The following is a 14545-nucleotide window of genomic DNA, read 5'->3' as shown; positions in this document are numbered from 1 at the left end:
GTACATGCATACTGTTGTGACTGTCACTACCATTAATCTCCAGAATGTTTTTCTGTTGCCCAAACTGAAACTCTGTACCCATTGAACAATAACTCCCCATTCCTCCTACCCTCTAGCTCCTAGAAGGTACCATTCTGCTTTCTAAGCACATAAGTCTATGAGTTTCACTACTCTACATACCTTATACAAATGAATCGTACAATACATATCTTTCGTGACTGTTTCATTTCACTTGACACAGTGTCCTCAAGGTTTGTCCATGCTGTGGCATATGTTAGAACTTTATTCCTTTTTCAAGCTAAATAATATTCTGTTGTATGATATATCACATTTTGTTTATTTGTTATCCATCGATTGATAGTTGGGTTGCATCCATCTTTTGGCTATTGTGAATCATTTGCTATGAACAAATAATTATGTACAAATATCTAAGATTCTTCATTCAGTTCTTTTGAGTATACACTCAGAAATGGAATTACTGGCTGGGGCGCCTGGGTGGCTTAGTCGGTTGAGCGTCCGACTTTCGCTTAGGTCATGATCTCGCGGTTCGTGGGTTCGAGCCCCACGTCGGGCTCTGTGCTGACTGCCAGCTCAGAGCCTGGAGCCTGTTTCAGAGTCTGTGTCTCCCTCTCTCTCTGACCCTCCCCTGTTCACACTGTCTCTCTCTATCCTAGAAATAAAATAAAAATATAAAAAAAAAAAAAAAAAAGAAATGGAATTACTGGATCATGTGATTCTATACTTAATTTTCTGAGGAGTAGTCATACTGTTTTCCATAGGACCTGTGCTGTTTTACATTCCTGCCAGCAGTGCGTATTCCACCTTCTCCATGTCTTCACCAAAACTAGTTATTTTGTTTTTTTTTATCATAGCCATCCTGATGGGAGTGAATTGATATCTCATTGTGGTTTGATTCACATTTCCCTTATGATTAGTGATGTTGAACATCTTTTCATTTGCTTAGTGACCATTTGTAGAAAAATATCTGTTCAAGACCCTTGTCCATTTTTATTCAGATTATTGTTATAGGATTGCTATTGCTTTATATATTCTAGTTATTACCCTTTATCAGATATATGATTTGCAAATAGTTTCTCCCACTCTGGGTTTCTCTTTCTCTGTGTTGATAGTATAGTGTCTTTTGATGCACGGAAGTATTTAATTTTGATGTCCAATTTATCTGTTTTTTTCTTTTGTTGCCTATGCCTTGAGTGTCATATTTAAGAAATCATTGCCCAGTCCAATGTCATGAAACTTTTTCCCTGTTTTTTTCCTAAGACTTTTGTACTTGTAGCTCATTTAGTGCTTTAATCTACTCTTGAGTTATTTTTTTGTATGTGGTATGTGGTAAAGACCCAGCTTTATTCTTTTGCACATGGATGTCCAGAAAAGTTGTATTTTTGTTTGTGATCATTTTGTTTTACTCTGTAGATTTTTGTTTTACTGGTATCCCATAAGGAAGCTTTAAAAACATGAAACAAAATTGGAACATTCAGCTTTTAAAAAACTAAACTGGCAATATCACTGGGTATTAGAGGAGTATTCAGCCCATGGCCTTTTATAACATATACTTTACCCTCTGACTTCCCTTCATCTCTTTATTTCCTCTCAACAGATTTTCTCAAGGTCAGCAGCTTGTGACCAAATTAGTAACTGCTCCAGTAGCTTGTGGGGCGGTCATGGTACCCAGCACAATGCTCATGGGGCAGGTGGTGACCGCCTACCCTACGTTTGCTACCCAGCAGCAGCCACAGGCACTGCCAGCCTCACAACAGCAAAGCTCCCAGGAGCAGCCACTCGCTTCGAATCAGCCGCCTTCTCAGGCCCCGCTGACCCAGCCACCGCAGCAGTTTTTACAGGTAACTTTGCCCGTTTACTTTTATATAATGACATGAGACATTAAGAGAGCAAGTTTGTAAATCATATGAAGAATTCATAAAAGCTTACTGTACAAGTTAAATCTCTGGGAGGATAGAAAGCTTGTCCAGTTAGCTATTGTTTCTCCCCTTGTCTGGTCTCTGGAAGACTTCTAGAGCTTCTGTGGACATGGCCAGTTCCCTAAACTACTAGATGGAAATAAGGAGCTGCTTTGCTGCCCACGTGCACACATCAAGGCACTTTATATAGATCTCTCTCTGGCTAGAGTTTCTAGAATTCAAACTCAGACATCTTTCTTTCTTCCTTCTAGCAGCCCATCAAACTGTGTGTGCTACAGGGCAGGGGTGTGAAAAGGGATAAAAAAAAAAAAAAGTTTTAGGCATTATATTGAATTATTATGTTGGATTAAATCGTATGATTTTTTGGCTATAAGTTAATATCAGAGGAGAAATACTGTAGAGGGCGGTGCATGTCATAGTTGAGAACTTGGGCTCTAAAGTCAGGCTGCCCTGAGATTGAGTCACTGCTGTACCATATACTGTGTGATCTTTGGCAGGTTACTTACCAAATTTGTTTCCTCATCTGTAACATGGAGGTGCTAATAGTTCATATGTAAACAGTACATGTAAATCACTGAACATTATAAGGCACATAACGAGCCGAAATTTATCAGCACTGTCTCAATTAATGTAATAAACAAATCAGCCAAAATATAGACATGTCTGAGATATATCTCTCAGTAGACTGGATATATGCTTATCTAATGGATACAGAAGAAAGTTACGTAGGGTTAGGATCCTCAGCTGGGAATTCAGGGTAAATTTCTGGACCTCAGTACCCTCAGTGGAGTGCATAGTAGCAGATTAATGACATCTGGAAATCCAGCCTTTTCTCTTCTTGCCCAAGGGGAGCAATTCTGAATGTAGGCTAGCCTAGATTTGTGCTAGAGACCATTCCATGTAGACCAGCCACATACATACCATATCATCAGTTTTAGAGTTCCACAACATATGGTGTGATTAGAAGATTCAGTGTTGTATGTATGCCCAGGCATAAAACACACTATTAATTTATCACTTGTGTTATGGTGCACATAGAGTTCTTAACTTGGTGATTTGGAAAACTAAAACTTGAGGTTAGTTGCCTAAATATCTGAGTCATACTGACAGTCCTGTAGACCTGAAGCCTATTCTGTAGCTGTTAATGACTAGGTAGCTATTGTTATAAATGAATTAATAACAAGAATTTATAACAAGTTATAAACTATTATCTAGAGGAAATAAAATTCAATGAGAATTGAGCAAACCTTAAAAAAAGAAGAGAACTTGCCTTAAGGTCTCAGTCTTCTAAATCTATCAGGAGACAAGGGCCCTTAAAAGAACAAGCATTCTCTCACCTCAGCTGCTGCAACTTCTTACTAGACATGTCTCTAGAGGCAAGGGAATCAAGAGCCAAAATGAACTGTTGGGACCTCATCAAGATAAAACTTTCTGCACAGTGAAAGAAACAATCAACAAAACTAAAAGGCAGCCGACAGAATGGGAGAAGGTATTTGTAAATGATATATCAGATAAAGGGTTAGTATCCAAAATCTATAAAGAACTTCTCAAACTCAGCACCCAAAAAACAAATAAATCCAGTGAAGAAACTAACAGAAGACATGAATAGACACTTCTCCAAGATCTCCATGTGGCTAACAAACACATGAAAAACTGCTTAACATCAGTCATCATCAGAGAAATACAAATCAAAACCACAGTGCAATACTACCTCACACCTGTCAGAATGGCTAAAATTAACTTAGTAAACAACAGATGTTTGCATGAATGCAGAGAAACGGGTTCCTTTTTGCACTGCTGGTGAGAATGCAAACTGGTGCAGCCTCTCTGGAAAACAATATATGGGGATTCCTTAAAAAATTAAAAATAGAACTGCCCTATGATCCAGCAGTTGTACTAATAGTCATTTATCCAAAGGATACAAACATGCTGCTTTGAAGGGGCATATGCACCCCAGTGTTTATAGCAGCACTATCAACAATAGGCAAATAATGAAAAATGGCCATCGACTGACAAATGGATAAAGAAGATGTGTGTATATATATTGTGTATATAAAAATATATACAATGGAATATTACTCAGCGATGAAAAATAATGAAATATTGCCATTTGCAACAATATGGGTAGAACTAAAGTGTATTATGCTAAGCGAAATAAGTCAGAGAAAGACAAATATGATTTCACTCATCTGTGAAATTTAAGAAACACGACAGATGAACATATGGGAAGGGAAGGAAAAATAAGATAAAGACAGAGAGGCAAACTATAAGAGACTCAACTACAGAAAACTGGGTCTGCTGGAGAAGAGGTAGGTGGGGGATGAGCATTAAGGAGGGCACTTGGGTGTTATATGTAAGTGATGAATCAATAGGTTCTACTCCTGAAACCAGTACTACACTATATGTTAACTAACTTGAATTTAAATAAATAAATTTAAAAACATAAAAAAGTAAAAACACTTAAAAAATACAAAGATACTAATTTGAAAGGATACATGCACCCCTGTGTTTATTGCAGTATTATCTACAATATCCAAATTATGGAAGCAACCCAACTGTCCATCAATAGATGAATGAATAAAGAAGATGTGGCATATATATATGTATGTCTATCTGTGTGTGTTTGTATATATATATATACATATATATATACATATACACACACATATATATACATATGCATATATATATACACACACACTTGAATATTATTCAGTCATAAAGTGAAATATTGTGATTTGTAACACCATAGATGTAGCTAGATGTACAATGCTAAGTGAAATAAGTCAGACTGAGAAAAGGAAATACCATATGATTTCATTTGTATGTAGAATTTAAGAAACAAAACAAATAAGCAAATGAAAAAAGAGAGAAAGAGGCAAACCGAGAAACAGACTCTTAACTATAGAGAACAAACTGATGGTTACCAGAGGGGACGTGGGTGGGGAGAGGGTGAAATAGGTGATGGTGGTTAAGGAGTGTACTTGTTGTGATGAACACCAGGTGTTATATGGACATGTTGAATCACTATATTAAACACCTGAAAGTAATACTACACTATATGTTAACTATACTAGAATTAATTAATCCTCTTCCTCCCTTAAAAAAAAAAGAGAGAGAGAAAGCATTCTCTTCTCTCTCACTTCTGAAAAAATTGTCCCAAAGACATGGGACTCCTAAAGAAATAAGATAGACAGTACTTTTTAGAAATGCACTTCTGTGTAGATAGTAAATACACAGTTTGGCTTTTCTGATTATATAACACCTAGTTCCAAAGTATGCATCTGTTGTAATCCTGTAAGACTCACAAATATCCTGAGCTCCTTAAGTTACAAACCCTTTTTCTAAATAACAGAAAAAGAAGTTTTTCCAGGTCCTTGGCAAAGTTTAGGGTTCAAGGACCTGTCCTTGTGTGTGTGCATGTATGTGTGCACGCACGCATGTGTGTGCACGGGTGTCCTTTATATATATTTGCAGAAATCTCCCATCATAGTCCCATGTTTAGGTTAGGAGTCCTGCATCATGTTGTGTTGTCAGTAAATTAAGACTGAGAACATTCACTTAAAAATTCACTTTTTGGGCCAGTTTCCTTTGTATAACCAGAAATAGAACACAGGTGAAAGAAACAGGCTCAAGGAGTTGAGACATGCCCAGGGTTTCATAGCTAATAAATGGCAGAACACAACTGAAATCCAGGACTTCTGATTTCAGATCCTGTGCCCTTGTTTGGTTGGCTGGTTTGTTTTTACACCACACTGCTACATATAAGACTTAAGTCTCTAACTTTGCCCTTGTTTTTCTGGTGCTTTTAAATAACAGTAATGTTAATATTCAATCTTCATAAAAGCCCAATATAGAGGTACTGCCGATTATCTTAATTTTGTAAATGAAGAAACCGAGTCCCAGAGAAGTAAATAATTTGAATAAGTCACACAGTCTAGCAGGTGGGTTAGCCAGCGTGTGAACCCAGTGGCCCATGCTCTGGGCTACTGACGTGCTACCAGAACCAACTGAACAGACTGCAGATGGCATTGTCTCTTTGACCCCAGAGTATATGTGTTTAATAGGTTCCTGGCTCTGCTTACATTTTACTGTCAGTTTAAAATTGTGGTCTTTCGGGTTTATAAAGGGAAAGAATACATGTGGTTGGCTCAAAACGTAGATTGCTTTCTATACCATAAAATATCTAGCTCAGATTCAAGGAAGGAAAGAAGGAAGGAAAGGAGAAGAGAGGGGAAGGGAAGGAAAGGAGGGAGGGAGGAATTCTACTGTACTTTCAAAAGTAGGGAAAGCCTCCTAAGCATTTCCCAAAATATTATTTGTAAAAATGATGTAGATTGTTTGGAATTTAAGGATTCTGTCCCTATGTAGAGCAGAAAACGTAGATAAATCTTGATGTAGGCAGTATAATGAAGGTATAGCAATGTTGCATAATCCATTTGTTTTCTAGACTTCAAGGTTGCTCCACGGGAATCCTTCAACTCAGCTCATCCTCTCTGCTGCATTTCCACTACAACAGAGCACTTTCCCTCAGTCGCATCACCAGCAGCACCAGTCTCAGCAACAGCAGCAACTGAGTCGGCACAGGACTGACAGTTTGACCGATCCTTCCAAGGTTCAACCACAGTAGCACACATGCCTCCACTCTGACCTCAGAGGAGGAAGGGGTTGTCCATAAGGGTTGTTCAGATGATCTGAGACTAGGAGGAGAAGTTCCAGCAGTTTCACAAGATGCAGTATTGAGTGTTCTAGTTTCTGGAATTAGTTAGCAGGGAAAATGCTGCCTAGTGCTACAGATGTACATTAAATACCAGCCAGCAGGAGATGATCATGGGGCCATAGCCAATTCCGACAGTGTTTTACTTGCCCAGCTATTTTTCAGTGGAAAGAGTATATTGCCAAATGTTAAGAAGCTCAGCTATGAAACATGACCTCCAGTCAATCAGAAAGGCACTAACAATGTTAGTAACTTTTAGTGGTTCTGTGCCTGTTTTCAAGTGTTACAGAGGACACACCACTGTCACGTCAGGGGTTTGCGTACGACGATGCCATGAAGACAGTCCAGTAGACCCAGTAGACCCCTTCCCCATCCCCGCTCCCTTTTCAGATAATGATTGGATAGTAATTAATCTCAGAATGTCGTGTGGTTCAAATGCTCTATGTACAGATGTTGTAAAAATATTATGTATATGTCTGGGTAAAAGGAGAGAGAGCAAACATTTTGTAAGCTGCATGAAAGCATTATCTCCTCTTAGGTATGAGTATATTCCCTTAGATCCTGACGCCATGTGCAAACTAGTACATCCTCTGTCTCCCCTCTTGTTTACAACACGGTAGTGTTCTCACTTTTCCGGGGCACAAGGCTTTTTGTTCATACTTTGGCTGTGATGTCACAGTTTGTTCAGTGAGGTATGATGTGCTGCTGGGAATGGATATTTTTTTCCAGGTTAAATTATTGAGACAACAGGATTTTCAAGTTACTCAGAAATATCCTTTATTTCATTGTTTTTCATTTATGTTTGAAAATAGGATTTGCACTGCTTTATTTTAGATGGTTGGAAGTTTTGGCCACATATTTTGATATAGTTCATAGTTGGAAATAGTTGTGTAAATGGTTTTCAATAAGCCTGAAAGTAATTTCAAGAATGTTTCAGTTATAGGAGTAAAATTTGCACACAAAAGATTTTAGGCACTTTTTAACATTCTCACTGGTGGGAATTTTAACTTTTAGGATTTGTTGGAATCTTTTTATTATCCTTCACGATTTCAATGCTTCTTTTAGTCAGAAATGATTCAGGGTTATTTGAGGGGAAAAAAAAAACCCATAGTGCCTTGATTTTGATTCAGGTGATAACTCACCATCTTGAATTCATTGTCTGGTTTCAGTAGCAGTTTTGAAACCTTAGTACATTTTTAAGAGCATGTGGGTGTCAGTGCCATTATAATTCTCCTAAGTTCCCCTGAAGACTGCTTTGAGTCTCTTGGACTGGAGGTACAAGTAACTTAGAAATAAAAGGTGACATCCTAACACTATCAGAGTCATTGATGAAATCACAAAATTGTTTTCCTAAATGAGCATCTTCCTTTAAAGCTGAACAGTTAAGAATTACCTGTAAATATTTTCTATATATGATCTTGATATTCCTACAAAGAAAAAAGAAGGGGTAGGAATTGGCTTTGCCTTTACTATAACACTAGAACATTGTAACTCACATGCTTTCTAAATGTGAACTAAGATTTCATTTGGCAATATTAGATTCTAAAGGTAATAAATTCCAACAGAAATTACATACACAAAAAACCATCTTAGAGATTTTATGGTACTAATAATTAAATTTACAACTGTAGAGCAAGGGAAAATTAATGGGAATACCTTGTTAAAATGTCAAAAATTATTACTGAAGAGAGGGAAGATAGCAAGCTGTATGACTCAAAATTGACCTTAAGAGAAAATGTGTAACAGAACTGAAAAAGGTGAAATGAAAATGAAAATATCATACTATAGAATTGCTCGATAAAGGAGTCAGAGGAATTCTAAAACAGTCCTTACGACTTTTCTGTCCTCCACTTTGCTATCATCCCAAAAGGATAGACTTTGTCTTTCTATAGACAAGTCTGCCTGGCCACACTTCTATTAGAGAGTTCATACTGAAAAAGAAAATAACCAAAGAAAATTGGTACCTACCCTTCTACAAAAGAAGTGTCACTAGATACCAATCAATAATTAACATATCAAGAAGCTCCTCTTCTAGCTAAATGATCTGGATGAAGAGATTCCTGACTTCCTCATGAATGTCAAGAATAGCTGTCAGAATATGTATGTAACTTGAGCGTAGGTACACATAGATGAAATTGATGTTGTAGAATATGGCAACAGTATTAATTTTCTCCCCTTTCAGATTGCCTTTCTCAACCTTACCATGCCATTCCATATATATCTAAGTTGTGCCTCATTTATTTATTGGCAATATTTAGTGGTATGGATAACAAAAGATATGAAGAACTATTTTATTTATTAAGATTTATCCTCTAAATACCGCACTTAAAGGGAAAGATGGTGAACGGTGAGTACTGTGTACTTCGGTCTTCAAAGGCAAAGCATAAGCCAAACCACAATGTAAATCTGTAGACTATTCACATTCTCCTCTACCAGTCCCTTCAAGTATTTTCCATCCTCATAAATATTTGCGAAGGAAAATTAGACAAAATGCTGTCTCCTAATTCCTGTTGTTCCCCCACAGTTCATTTTTTTCCTGCTTAGACTCGATTGCTGAATTCAAAGGGACAGCTAGCTGCTCTCCCTTGGCTGTCGATCTGAAGTGTTGTCGAAGAGCGTCAGCTGCCTCAGCTCCTTCTGTGTTTTCTGGTTTTCCTTGAACCTGGGTTGCAGAGCTGCCCCTGCCCCACCCCCATAATTGAGACTTGAGCATTCTGATGAAGACTGGGCAGTTGCCTGTTCTTCGTTCCTGTAGCCAAAGTTCATTAAAATCCCAAATCTACGTAATGAAAAAATACCAAATAGAGACACCTTTCAGCTACTTAAAAGTCATCATCTTTCCTCTGCTGTACTCTCACAGTGGTTCTTTTTTCCTTATAAAACATTTTATTCTGGGTGGCACTTTTTAAGTGAGAAACTATTGAAGATCCGGGAAAACGTGAGCTGCTCTGCAGTCACCCTGCTCTGAGCTGTGGTGCCTCCGGTGCCATGCCGTGAAACGCCTCAAGTGAGGCTGTGAGGGTCGGTCACGTTGCTGCTAAGGGTGGTGTCACACCAGACCCAGACGTTCAAAAGTGCTCTGATTTTTGAGTGGAATATGTTGGAGAAAAGGCAAATATGAGGGATGGGAATGGCACAAAAGTAAATACTACCGTCCAGTCTCCAAACTGTCCTAGCTGAGGGGGTAATTGGAGTCCCATGCTCTGCTTGTCACTTACATCTGGCTTAGGAATGTACTGTTAATAAAAGGATGCCAGTGACTTTGAATAGGTGTTTATAGAATATTCATGCAGAAGAGTGAATATGTTATTTGCATTCTTCAGAAGTGCTAAGAGTTTTTGGTCATTGCCTTAAAGCGGTCTGCTTGCAGTTCAAGGGCACTGAAGCAGTGCGGCTCTATGCAGGGCGTCGCGTTGAAGGGAGATGAACCTTTGTTCAAGAAGCCTTAGAAAGGGGCCACTCAAAATAGTACTCTTTCTCCGGCTCCACAGTGGTGAAAACTGTTTTAAACTGGATATTATTCAACCTGTTTTCTAATGTTTCCACTACACTAAGGTAAACCTTTTTTCTTTTTTTAAAAGTGGAATGCAGAGAGCATTTTACTTTGGTATTGCTCATTTCTACTATTTTTTCTTCTCTGTTTCTTTGGGGATTGAAAGTTTGTTCAACATTTGTGTAAAACTCATTCAAGTCTATAACCTTTCCAATATCTGTGACCCTGTTCTTAGTCCCTTGGGAGTCAGTGTTGGAAGGTATAAACACTGGATATTACAATTGCTGAGTGAGTCTAGCCAGGAGTGAGCGGATTGGAATTTTCAAATGGTGGGAAAGAAACAGCACAAAGGCACTTGCCATTTTAATAGTGATTGGAGAAAGAGACCCTTTTAAGTTTGTTTGGGTTGGGTGAGCATTCCTCTAAAAGGAGCTTCTGAAATAAATGCAAAGGAAAAGAGTCGACTATTTTTATAGCATATTTAATATATTTGTATATAACTATGAATATAGTAAGAACCCTCCACATGCCTCCCACTTTTCTAATTTACTCCCCCTTTTGCCATAGCACTAGTATAGCCTCATCCGCATGGGTAACGTGCCTATCTATCGTCAGCCTACCAAAAGATAGTGCTGCTGCTTTCTGAGACAGGTGAGACCACCCAACTCTCATGCCCGGGGATCCTTTCTGTAGGAATAGCACACATTTTTAAAACAACGTAACACAGTCTGAAAGCATCATTTTGAAATGTAACAAGCACTTTATTGCAACTATTCATTTTGATAAAGTTTATTATCTTAGGCATTACCATTTCTAAAGGATCCCCACATCATCACTTAGGTGAAATTTTAAAATGATACATTTCTGAGAAATGTTTAGATCCAGTGAACCGTAGCAGGTTTCTGGGAGTGATTTCAAGGTAGCCAAATGAACTTTGACTTTGGTTCTGAATGTGGCGGAGTCAGGAGATTGTAGATGGCTAGTTCCATTTCGACACTATTGTAAACCTGTCTTGCCTATCGTGTGGACACCAAAAGAGACCAATGAGCCTGTTTCTTTTCAGAGGCCTAGGCCAATTGCATCAGTGTGAATAGATGTATAGAACTAACCTAAAAGTGATTGGTAGTAATGTTTTAGACTACGATAATTTCAAGAATTATTCTGGGTGTTTTAAATGTGCTCTGAAATGTTGGCATGTCATTTCAGCGTTTCCATTTGAATTGCTCTTGTAATCTCTTGCACAAAAAGGACTGAGAAAAAGACTACTTCAGTTGAAGAAAAGTATAATTTGGTCTTATTTTAAATGTGCCTCCTGTGGAAACAACGGGGGATGAATTTTGTCGGTATAGTTATTAATTCAGGATATTCAAAACAGTATTGAACAGCTCACAAGAAATTAAGCAAATGTGGACGTTTAAAAATTAAAAGTTTGTTTCCATGTGACTGTTTTGCATATTTTCCCCCTTGTCATAATTTAACACTACATTCCTTTTTTTTCTTAAATAAAATAATACTTTGCAGGTTCTGCTTTGAGTATTTAACAATATTTTGTAAGCTGCCTGGGTCTTCCTAGGGAAATGTTCTTTAGTGAAACAGGATATAGTTTATGAAGAGACTGTTTCAGTGGAATTCCATCACCACCACCAGCAAACACTGAGGTGCTGCATTACGTGACAATCAAAATAGTGAGTATTTATGGAAGAATGTAGAACGTGATTTTAAAGAAGCAATTGCTTTGAAAGCAGTTCTCTGGGTTTCTTGAATGAAAATGGCTAAATGTATTTATTTATATTTTAAAATATCTTTGTGTTTTCTCATCAGAGTGATTTCAGTGTCATGTATTTAATTTGTGGTTTGTTTTGTTTTGCTTCGTAATTTTCTGCTTAAAGAACTGGCTCTGCTTACCTGGGGTGGTCTGTAGCCCTCCCGAGGACTGTCCCTGGGCCGATCTGAATCTGTTTTACTTCAGGACGGCAGTGGAGGGCCCAGAGCCGGGTGACCCGGCACTCCCTCCCGTTCTCAGCTCAATTAAGAAAAAATAAAGGTAACTCCTTCCAAATCTGCTTTGTATAGCTCCAACCTTTTTTCTAGTTTCACTTGCTGCCTTTTCTATTTTATGGGTACTTTTGATAGGACTACTTCCCCAGTGCAGCCAAAGGCCAGTCTGACAGAACCAGGGGCACACAGCACCTCTGCTTTGCCCTTTGGGGAAACGTTAGCAAGACAGTCAGCCTCTTCTAATGGCTGTCACTATATCTCCATATTGAAAACCATTAAAGTCCTCACATATACGTGGGTCAGTGTATGTCCACTGTTCTCTTCTACGAAAACTGCTTGCTGTCGTTATATAGCGTACTGTTGCTGGGTCCTACGGAAACAAAACAGATCCTTCATACATAGTACTATCCACTCAAGTAGTGCTGGGACATTTGAAGCCTAGAAATTTGAGGATCCTCCTTAGCCAGTATGCATCAGAACAGAATTCTCCACTTTAGGGCTCTGCGAGGAGCTCTGGAGTTCCACGGGCTAGGTACGTGTCCCGTTCCATCTAGCTTTGGGACCCTTTAGAGAATGGTAATCAAAGCACGTCAGCCACAGGTTGGATTTAATGATGTAAAAAATGTTTAAGTTAACTCTGAGGTTAAAATGAAAATGTGTTTCAAATGTATGCTTTTAAATTTCTGAGGAAACAAACTGTGACATCGCTTTAAAAATGACATTCAACTGTTCTGTGTGTGTTTTGAGTGATTCTGTACTGGTGCAAATTCACTGCTGGCAATGGCTGTGCCAGTACTAAAGAAAGTTCAATTGTAGGGACAGCTGTGTGATCCTTAGACTGATGTATTATGTAACTAGACAATCATCATCAAGCAAAAACAGTCCAGGAAATGTCCTTTTTTTTTCCCCCATGTCAGCTATAACTTAACACCATTCTAGAATTATTTTGGAATCTGTTTTACTATGGCGTAAGTTGGGGAAGGGCCTCAGTCTGGTGCTTGCACATTTACTTTGTGTAGTGATGGAAGCCCAAAGATGAGTCACATTCAGTGCTGTATTGAAACCAGTTAGTGCAAAAAAAGTTTTATCTTTGTAAATTTTTAATTGTTCACATCAGTTAGTAGCTGTAAAAACATACACCAAATTCTCTAATGTTGTGTGGTTCTTGGTTGTGCTACTCTTGACATTGCCGTCCTTACTGCTTGGTTCTTGGTTTTAAATAAAAATTAGATGTAGCCCATTGTCTTACTCCCATAAGGGTACAGCGATATATATACATGGCTCAGTGATCTCAAGAATACCTACTTTTCCTAAAGCCAATAATAAATTGAAATCCAAACTGATTTATAAAAATGAGACAGACATTTTGTAGGTATTATCTTCTGCCCAAATCCTAAATTGCACAGAAGCACGAAGAGATGATGAATGGTTTCAATGGTGCTATCTTAGGTTCTCTGCTGATTTTCATGAGCTGTGTTTGGAAGTAGAATATATATGCTGTAAAATGTGGATCATTTTGCTACCAACTTAATATTGCCATTAATTTGGTGTTACAGTTGGTTGCACTTGTTTTTCAGAGCTGTCCTTCGAGAAGAGACGACATGTTTTATTAGCCTACCTCCACTCAGGCCTCTTGGTGTGACCCTTTCTCCAGGTTATGATGTGCAGTGTTCTAAAACTCCATGTACTATTCTTAGAGTGCTCTTTCCCGTAGACTTCTGTAATGTATTCCCAACCTAAAATCATAGCAAGAGAGCCAAGCAGTAGCATTGGTGGTTGTTGGGTTTTTTTTGGGTTTTTTTTTTTTTTTTGGTAAATGTAAAAATAATTAGATCCAGACTTTGTTTCCTTATTCAATTTTAAAAATAAAAATACCTCAGTGCTATGTTTTTCAGTATCACCTGCAATTTCTCAGAAAAAAAAAAATAACACCCGCTTTATGTGGCACATAACTTGTAAGAATCACATTATTTTGGATTTTAAAGGAAGACTATTAAATATTTTAAAATCAATACCAATGACATTTCCTTTCTCTTTATTCAGCAATGGAATCTAACTGTATTAGCGATTTTTACCTTGTAGCTTCAAGTTGGAGCTACCAAATTCTTGGAGTGGTACTTCTGTCCCAGTACAAGGTTGTGGCCCTCAGAAAGCCATGCCGTTACCCCCATATTAAGCTCGTTCTTGGGCCAGGCTGCCGTCACTGCGGCTCTAGGCTGTGATGGCACCAGCCGTTTTCTAACAAGGAATTATCCTTGCTGTTCTCAGAAAAGAAAGAATGTAATTATACTGGCTTGCTTGCTCTGTTTATAACAATCTAAAGCAGTATTAGGGGAGCGATGGTGTGGTCTAGGCACTTAAAGCTGAAATTTCTTTGAAGGGTTTTATCTTCCCAAGCAG

General features: G+C 38.2%; 1 protein-coding gene across 5 annotated transcripts in view; it reads left to right on the top strand.

The window, feature by feature from the left end:
• CLOCK (clock circadian regulator) overlaps window positions 1-13963 on the top strand; it is a 145475-nt gene extending 131512 nt beyond the window's left edge. For all 5 annotated transcript variants that reach the window (XM_039249027.1, XM_039249028.1, XM_039249025.1 and 2 more), the window contains 2 exons: window positions 1616-1859; window positions 6388-13963. In XM_039249027.1, coding sequence (XP_039104958.1) covers window positions 1616-1859; window positions 6388-6567 — 424 coding nt within the window. In that variant the 3' untranslated portion in view covers window positions 6568-13963. The remainder of the gene's footprint in view (window positions 1-1615; window positions 1860-6387) is intronic.
• Window positions 13964-14545: the final 582 nt, after the last annotated feature.

This window comes from Hyaena hyaena, unplaced genomic scaffold (assembly GCF_003009895.1).
Source record: "Hyaena hyaena isolate Hyena2069 unplaced genomic scaffold, ASM300989v1 scaffold_329, whole genome shotgun sequence".
Lineage (NCBI taxonomy): Eukaryota > Metazoa > Chordata > Mammalia > Carnivora > Hyaenidae > Hyaena > Hyaena hyaena.
Note: the sequence above shows the minus strand (reverse complement) of the source record. Positions and strands in the feature narration are given on the sequence as shown.